Source organism: Nothoprocta perdicaria, unplaced genomic scaffold (genome assembly GCF_003342845.1).
Source record: "Nothoprocta perdicaria isolate Ctin4 unplaced genomic scaffold, notPer1 scaffold_97, whole genome shotgun sequence".
NCBI classification, from domain to species: domain Eukaryota; kingdom Metazoa; phylum Chordata; class Aves; order Tinamiformes; family Tinamidae; genus Nothoprocta; species Nothoprocta perdicaria.
In genome coordinates this window covers 2,449,466-2,458,099 of record NW_020456276.1, presented here as the reverse complement: position 1 = coordinate 2,458,099, position 8,634 = coordinate 2,449,466, and the positions used below count along the sequence as shown (strand labels likewise).

The 8,634-nt window shown below is 53.0% G+C and overlaps 1 protein-coding gene across 1 annotated transcript; it reads left to right on the top strand.

Moving 5' to 3' along the window:
* Positions 1–1,242: 1,242 nt before the first annotated feature.
* Positions 1,243–5,836, top strand: RPS10 (ribosomal protein S10). Its single transcript, XM_026053146.1, has 6 exons — positions 1,243–1,263; positions 1,637–1,786; positions 2,069–2,240; positions 5,079–5,156; positions 5,497–5,552; positions 5,719–5,836. The coding sequence occupies exons 2-6, from the start codon at positions 1,637–1,639 to the stop codon at positions 5,758–5,760; spliced, it is 498 nt and encodes a 165-aa protein (XP_025908931.1). The 5' UTR covers positions 1,243–1,263; the 3' UTR covers positions 5,761–5,836.
* The last annotated feature ends 2,798 nt before the right edge of the window (positions 5,837–8,634 follow it).

Genomic DNA, 8,634 nt, shown 5'->3' with positions numbered 1-8,634 from the left:
ACCGGAGCGAGCCCGGGCAGATGGGAACGGGGGGGTAAAGATCAGCGCGGGGATTAGCGAGGCGTTTTTAGCCAGCCAATGGGCGGCGCGGCCCCGCGCCGCAGCTCCCGCGCCGGGAACGGCGCCGCAGGAAAAGCGGGAATGAAGCGGGAGCCCCCGCGCCGCCCGCCCGGCCCTCCCAGGGTTTCCTTCGCAGCCTCCATCCCCGTTTGCCCCTTCGGGGTCCCGCGAAGCCCCCCGGTGCGGGCAGGGGCAGCAGGGCCGGGCTCTCCCGCTGCCGTCGCAGTCCCGGGTCTCGCCGGCAGCCCCCCGTCAGGTACCAAAGCATCACGTCTTGGCAGACCAATTTTAGGGAGAAAATGGAAGGTTTTCCCCCATGAGGGTAGCGAGCGCTTTACAGTCCATTCCAAAGGGCATCGCCACCTCCCTGGCTCTTTTCCTGTGGAAAAGCACAGGGATCCTGGCTTTCCCGCAGCCATGAGGCTTCCCGGGATGGTGCTGGCTGCCTGTCCCATGGACTGGGCAGAGCTGGGAGCCATAGGGACAGGGACAGGGACCCAGGGCAACGACCGCTCGCCCCAGGCCGCTAATCCCCCCGGCCAGGCCAGGGTGTGCGGGATGATCCCGACAAGCCGTGAGGACAGAGCCAGACCACAAATGCCATCAGGCTGGGACACATGGGGGTGTTTCCCCCCCAAACACCCAGGATGGCCAAATCCTGGGAACAGGGCGCTCCGACGGGCTGGAATCTAAAGGCTGCCACAAGCTCCGGCTCTGGCTGTTTCCTTTCCCGCCCAATGAAGTAGATATTGAAATATTTATTGAAATACGTATTGAAATATTTAATGAAACATTTATTGAATTATTTATTTTTTTTTTTTACTGAAATATTTATTGGAGTGTTTATCATTCTGCCCAACGTGGTTTGGCCCAGGGAGGGGGGAGCCGCTTCCGTGCACCCCAGCAGGAGGGTCGGGGGCTCCACCAGCCCCATCCCGGTCCGGTCCCGGTCCCGGTCCGGGATGGGGAACGGGGGGAGGTTTGGGAAGGGTTTCAGCCCCTCCCCCTGGACCAGCCGCGCTCCGCTCAGGCAGCGCCGCGGCCACCCAACGGTGGGAGGAGGGGGCCTCAACGCGCTCCGCTCAGGCAGCGCCGAAGCCACCCGCAGCTCCCGCCGGGGGGGGGGGTCCTTGCGGAGGCCGGAAGCGGCGGCGCTGCGCACGCGCGTTCCTTTCCCGCCCCGGTGCCGCCGCCGCCGCCACGGTGAGGCCGCGCTGCGCGCATCGGCGCCGCCCGCCGCCATCCGCGCCCCGCGCCGCGCCGCCCCGCGCCGCCGCCCGCCCCGCGCGCCCCCGCGGCCCTATTTCGGCGGGGGGCGCGCCCGGGCCGCGTCGCCAGCCGTGAATCCCGGCACCGTCCGCGCCGAGCGCCCCGTTAACGCGGGGCCTTTCTCACGAGTTGCCGCTGGCCTCGTTCCCCGCCCCCGTGACACCCCGGCTTCGCGGAGCCCTTTAGCCAAAGTCTCGGGATTCCCGGTGCCGCTCGCGATGCCGTTTTCCCGGTAACCCCCCCCGGTTCGCGGGGCCGCTCGGTCCCCTCGGTGCCATCCGCAGCGTCGCGCCCCTTTCCCGCCCAGATGTTGATGCCCAAGAAGAACCGCATCGCCATCTACGAGCTGCTCTTCAAGGAGGGCGTCATGGTGGCCAAGAAGGACGTGCACATGCCCAAGCACCCCGAGCTGCTCGACAAGAACGTGCCCAACCTGCACGTCATGAAGGCCATGCAGGTAGGGACGACCGTGGCTCCGCGTGGCCAAGCCTTGCCAGGTGTTGCTTTGGCTATTTTTTTGTCTTTTTGCCAGCGTTTTTCCCGTTTTCCTGCTTCCTGGCATGTGTGTTGTGTCTTTGTTTCCTGTTCTGCCTATTCCTTCTCTGTTATTCCATGCTTATTGCTCGTGAGCCCCCCTGCTTGCAGAATAAAAACCCCTGTTGTTGGTATCGCTCGGAGATGCTGAATGGCGATGAAGATTGTGTGCTGGGCCGAAAAATAACACGGATTCTCTCCCTAGTCCCTGAAATCCCGCGGTTATGTGAAAGAGCAGTTTGCGTGGAGGCATTTCTACTGGTACCTGACCAACGAGGGCATCCAGTACCTGCGCGACTACCTGCACCTGCCGCCCGAGATCGTGCCCGCCACCCTGCGCCGCAGCCGGCCCGAGACCGGCAGGCCGCGGCCCAAAGGTAACGGCGCGGGCGACGCCTGGCCTTGCGCAGCGTCGTTTTGGGTGGTCGGCTCACGCCGGCGTGGATGGCTCTGATTCTTGGGTGCGTAAAGAGATAAAAGTCGTGGTGCTTTGTATGCGGGGACGGGGAGGTGGTTGTTGGACTACTGAGGAGCTGGAGGGTGCTTGAAGAAAGACGTGGAATAGAAGCTTGGGAAGAGAGTGGGACTCGACTTTCCGTGGTTGGTGACCTGAGTGACAGAGAAGGCCTGTTGAGACCTCCCACCATGGAACGAGGTGGTAGCAGGTGCCCGAACACCACGGAGGTCCCAGGCAGAGCGTGTCCCTCGGCAGCCAGAAAGGCTTTTAGGGTGTTTTGGGAAGAACCTTCTTGTGCATCACTGCAGTTCTGCAGCGAGAGGGCAACAGATACAGGGAACTAAGCTTGGATCCACATTGGGAAGCCTTTTCTGGCATTGTCTGTGCAAGGAACAAACTTTCCTTTCAAAGTAGCATAGGGTGGTGAAAGATTTAATGGCAGAAGAAAACACATTTGTGCTTCAAATGGGAGGTTGTGTGTGGCATTTAGGACTGCTTGGATGCCCATGGTATTGGCCTTGCCATGGGTGTTGTCAGGCAAATCAAGTCCTTAAAGCTGCCTTCAGCTTCAAAAGCTTTCAGTAAATGCAGGGAGCACGTTTTGGTTGTAGTTCTGATTTTCTTCACGGGATTTTCAATTCCCAAGAGAACTGGAGATGCTGGTTGTGTCAAGGCATCTACTAGTGTGGATCTCTCAGCAGCTGCCCCCTCCCAGGTGTCTCCTTGCAAAATGCTGCAGTGCTTCCAGCAGGGAGCTTTAGGGGTGGCAGAGAGCAGCCTGAAAAAATCAAGTGGGGGTTGCAGATCTCCCTGTTTTGCAGCCTAGATAGAATGTACCTTTTGGGGTACTCATTTAATGGCCTAGGAATAGTTTAGGAATCGTTTGGATTCCTTTATGAGGGGCAGCATTACATAGTAGTGCAGTATAAATAATCTTTAGATGAAGGCCATCAAATTAGTGTCTTTCAGTTCTGAAAACATAATGCTGTCCTAAAGTAGTAATTAGAGTGAGAAGGATGGTTGCTTTTCTTGTAATCATTTGGAAATGACATGTGAGATCCCTTCTGTTTGGTTTTCCTGTTTTCCCTTTCGTCCAGTGCGGCATTTTTTGTCTAGTAGCAGGAAAGAAATGCAGCTGTGTAGAGCACAAGCTCTAAAACATTAGGTTGTCCTGAGAGTGCTTGTGACCCAAACCGTTTCGCATTCTGTGGAGGGAGACCCTTCATGCCAGTGTTTGAGGACTCTATTCTTTACATGTCTAGACAACATCATATTTGCTTGTGTTTGCCTCAGAATCGGTGTCAGTGTGTGTGTGTCAGTAGGGGAGTCTTGCCTGCAAGTCCTTCAGGTGCTTTGTCAGCCAAACAAAACTAGCATCACTGACTTCAAAAGCAAGAACTGCGTTGAAATGGGAAGCTGATAGTTTATTTGATCTCTGAGGAGCGCTGGAAGTCATCCTGTGCGGTCTTTGGAAGCTGTGTTTATCCCCATGAGTGAGCTGGAGAAACTGCATATATAATGTGAGGGTGGCGCTTAGTTCATGGCTAAAATACACAGAGTTTCTTGTGAGGAGCTTCATTTATGGCATCGCAGGTGTGTTGGCCATTGACAGTGACCCCGTTCAGTCCCCATCTCACCAGGAGTAGCTGGTCCTGCTGCAGGAATTGTGTTGCCACTGTGATGTTTCCCTAGGGACCAGCTGCTTTAGATTCAGCTTTAGATTTAGCATAAAGCAGATTTCAGACCTCTGTGTGGTTGTTAGGTCTAAGCTGTCTGCTACACATGTAATTTTGCTGTGAGAAATGAAGGATGGACAGATCTGAAGGGGGGGGGGGAAGAAAAAATAAAAATAAAATACCAACCCAGTTTAACCCTAGCAGAAAAGAAGGATGTGGAAGCAGACCTGGGATGGTTAAATCTCTTGGCGTATCTGTGTATAGAGTTTCTGTTTGTATTAAAAGCATCTGTTTTAAGAACTGATTTCTGTATGGAAAAGCTAGTACCTATACTGTATATCAGGCCTGTGGAGAGAACACGATTCCCATGTTTGTTGCAGCACATCTGAGGCTGCTGGTACACTGTGGTGTGACATGAAAAAAACAACCTGTACTCTGTTTTTATGACCCAAGCAAAAAGGCCTTGGTCTGGTGTTGTTGGGATGTGTTTCATCATTGACCTTCCATAGGAACTCCATGGGAATTGCATGGAGGATGCGTTCAACCGGATTGTTTCTTTCCTGCCAGTGTTAAGTCCAACGTTAATCAGTCGTGACATAGATAATCTGCTCCTAGTTGTGTTAATCTATTCCATTTTGGAGGATTTGTGATACCGATAGTATAGCTGTGTTTTTAGGTTGGGATAAAAATGTCGCACGTTTTGTGGCTTAGTGAAGAAGCTGTCAGACATGACAAATGGCCCTGCTTCTAGGATTTTGTTTGTCTTCATTTTTGGCCCTTATTTGAAGCAAGTGCTGTAGCTGTGTTTGCCAGGAGGCTGTTGCTTAGATGACATTGTAAATCCAATTTTTACATTATTTATAACTGCAACCCAAGTACAAACTTACACAGTTAAACACATGTCACTCCTGAAGTTTTCCTTACGATATCACTTCTGTATTTACCCTTGTGTATACGGAGCTGTCTAAGCTGCAGCTATATAGTGATGCTCCAGGGCAGGTTTATTTCAGATGCAAGGTCATGCACAAAATGAGTTGCTTTGTATGAAACAGTGCATTCAGTGTTGCTGGTTTTGCTTGCAGGTCTGGAAGGTGAACGCCCTGCTCGTCTTACTCGAGGAGAAGCTGACAGGGACACTTACAGACGCAGCGTTGTCCCACGTGAGTATCTTGTCATGTTGCTGTATGAATATCAGGCTGAGCTTGCTGTTTTGCAGCTTATCTCTGGGAGTTATGTCCTTGGTACTGGCCCCCTTTCAAGAAGGAAATGAGGGAAGTTGGACTTCTGGCATAGCTGAGGTGTTTGCCCAACAGAATTGATCTGTATCTGCTCACGCATTTGTAAAGCTGAACTTTGGGTTTCTTCTGGAGTGGGTTTAGTAACTGTCGTTGTCTCAATGGCTGTTTTAATTCTTTATATTAGAAAAGAATTTTCATAGTCTCTGTTGAGGTCTGCACTTGGGGATGGATTCTTTGTACTGATTCATCTCTTTCTCTCCAGCTGGTGCTGACAAGAAGGCTGAAGCTGGTGCTGGAGCAGCTACTGAATTCCAGTTCGTAAGTATTTGCGTTCTGGATTTACTCCCTGTGCTGTGCTAAAGCTCAGGGTATGGGGCCATGCGTGGGTCATAACGTGCGTGCTCTTTTTTGGGGTGCTGACTAGTTATTCCATGGAGCAGGGGCTCGTGCAATGACTTCTAATGCTCTTTCTCTTCTGTTGCAGAGAGGTGGATTTGGTCGTGGACGTGGTCAGCCTCCTCAGTAGAACTTCTGCGTATGTTTTGTGTATAATAAAATAGGTGAAAATGTCACCTGAGCTGTCTGTGTGTTATTTAAACACAGATCTAATGCTCATGTTGCTACAGAGGTGACTCAGATTGCCAGATTATTGACCTATGTAACAACAGTTGTGTAATAACTTCTGATTAGAAAACAAGAGCTCCCGAGGTTTGCTGGTGTTTGATGCAAGGTTTTGTGGTGAGTAGATGTGATTTATGGGGGAATGAGGAGCCTGGGTTCATGGCAGCAGTCAGGTGCTGCCAGGCAGTTTTTCAAGTCTTTATAGGAAGACCTTGATTTCTAGTAATTTCTAGTAATGCAGCAACGCTAAACTGAGACGGTTCCATACTGGAGACAGAAATTCAACAGATTCAGCTGAGTTGGCCTCAGGCCCTCGGTGACTCGGGCACAAACAATGTGTGCAGGTCAGCGTTTCTGTTATCCCCATCTGAAGTCACTGTGATAATTAACTGTGACATAAGGAAAATGGGGTGGTTGTGACAGCACCTGCTGTCTGGAGCTGAAGAGCTGGGGCCGAGGAGGTGCAGCAGACCCCGGGTCCTCTGCAATCTGCGTCCTGCCAGTAGATGTCACCCACTAACTAATAATGAGATGCTAATTGGGAATGATTTTCTACTGCCTGCTAAATGACACTTTGTTTGAGGACTGCCTTAGTATCAGAAGTGCTGAACACTGGAAGATTAAATGGGATTAATAGCCTAGTGGAAAAGGAACTGACTCCAGTTCTAGTTTGGAGGGGAGAGGAAATAAAGGGCATATGATTTTTCTGCTTCCAAGGGAATTTGAGCTATGGGTGTTAACTGTCACTTGGGGGGGATTAGGTGTTTCAAATTTGTGTTTTAATTAACCGCTCCATCTGCCTCTGTTGAAATTTGTAGATTATGATTTAGCCAAATGTCATCCAGAACTGCTGAATCCCAGATGACTGGGTTTAGCAGAGTGCACTTGACAGCCTAGTTCTGCACTTGACAGCCTACTTCTTAGTGGCAATGTAGATTAAAGAAACTTTTTAAGGCTTTTCTAGCAATATTCTTGACCTTCTGAGTTGTACAGATCTGCTAGGGCTTTTCATTCAAGGTCCTGCTTATTTTATCTTTCATTGTAGTAGTAAAGCTTATACTTGCTCCTGTACATTTATAATTGGGAGTCGAAGAAGCCAGTGTTGTGCTCAGCATAAGGTTTAATCCCATGTGAAATTAAGCACACTCACTCAGGGTATGAGTGGCAATATTGAATAACAATGGGGCTTTCTTTTTCCAAAAAAGACATTTCAGTCAGCGAAGGCAAGGTCCGTGTGAATAGAGATGGCTTTTGTCTTGGGGTGCAAAAGTATATTAGTCTACTTAGACTTTATAATGCAGAAAATGTCACATCCACTTTCTAAAAATCTCTTACTACTGTGATCTGCCAGTCTGTTCACGCGGGCCTGGCTGGCTCCAGGTGTGTAGTTTTCTTTTTCCCTTCTTTCTTTTCCTCCCCATTAGCATTAGGCCATCTGAACTGATGAGCTCCAAGAAATGTGGTCCTTAAAGATTTCTCCTTTTTGGATGCTTTTTGGTGGAATCCACACCTGCAAATGATGTTTTTTTTGCACTAACACATGTAGTACAAGATGAGGCCAATATCCCCCGATATCCTCCATTGGGCAAATAACGTGTAGAGAAGGACTCGGGTGCTTGGCAGGCATTTTCTTGCTTCAAAGTGGTCAAGTTTTGGGACGGGTTCTCCCTTTTTATACTGGAGTGCGTGGCCACATGTCTGGGCTGCCCCATGCCCAGGCGCTTGCCTGCGAGGTGATTGTACCGATGCAAACCTGACCTGTGGTCTCTTAAAAAAAAAAAAAAAAAAAAAAAATCTTTTATTTGGAGAGATTTTCGTGGTATGTTGCAGCTGGTGACTGCTTGCTGTCGTCGCGGTTTTGCCTGAGAGGCAGCGCTCCGGCCGGTGCTCACGCTCCTCCCTGGCAGCCCCTGTGGAAACCTGCCCAGAGGTGGAAACCTAAAATTGCCCCCAAAACCGGCCTTTTTGGAGGAGCCGCCTTGTCCAGGAGCGCGTTTGCGCCGGAGCCCCGTGTGGGGTTTATGTGGAGCGAGGGGGTGAGCGGGTGGCGGGGCGGCCTCCCCGCCGGGCAGACCCGTCCGCGGGGCGCCGCGGTCCCGGTGCCGGCCCTGGTCCCGGTGCCGGCCCTGGTCCCGGTGCCGGCCCTGGTCCCGGTGCCGGCGCCGCCGGCCGCACCTTTGTTCTCCTCAGGGCGCCAGGCTACAATGGCCCCCACCACAGCGCGCTCCGCCACTAGCGTAACCCGCCCCCCGCCGGCAGCGAGAGGGGCATTCTCGGCGCCTACGCGCTTTGCGTAGCGCCGCTGTCAAGGCGGCCGCCGTGCGCCCGGCACTGCGGCTTTTGCGTAACTGTTAAGGCGCTCCCAGCACGCAGCCGCCCGGCCAGCGCCTTACGCACCGTATTCTCCAAGCGCGTCTACGCCGCGCTGTTGGCGCAAGGCGGAGGGAGGGGAGCGTGTGTGCGTGCGGCGGGAGCGATTCTGGAAGGCGGGCTGCGCTGTCTGCGTGGCGGAGGCGCAGCGGAGCGGCCGGGGGAACCCGCCGCCTCCAGCGCCCGGAGGCTTTACGCCGTTTGCGTAGCGTGCCCCAAGATGGCGTCGCGGTCGTCGTCGGCGGCGGTGGCCGGAGCGCAGTCGGCGGCGGCGCGGCCGGAGGCGACGGGCAGCATGAGGCGGGCGAAAGGCGGCAGCGCGTAGCGGGCGGCTCCCGGCCTGCGGGAGACGGACACAGAGCGAGGCCGACACAGAGACTCGTGCGGGGAGGCGGCTCCCCCCTCCCGT

Excerpts from the sequence above, each read along its gene's own strand:
- RPS10 (XM_026053146.1), top strand. The coding sequence starts at position 1,637 with ATGTTGATGCCCAAGAAGAACCGCATCGCCATCTACGAGCTGCTCTTC. Across the intron at positions 1,787-2,068 it reads ACGTCATGAAGGCCATGCAG|TCCCTGAAATCCCGCGGTTA; the intron begins GTAGGGACGACC and ends TTCTCTCCCTAG. Across the intron at positions 5,553-5,718 it reads CAGCTACTGAATTCCAGTTC|AGAGGTGGATTTGGTCGTGG; the intron begins GTAAGTATTTGC and ends CTTCTGTTGCAG.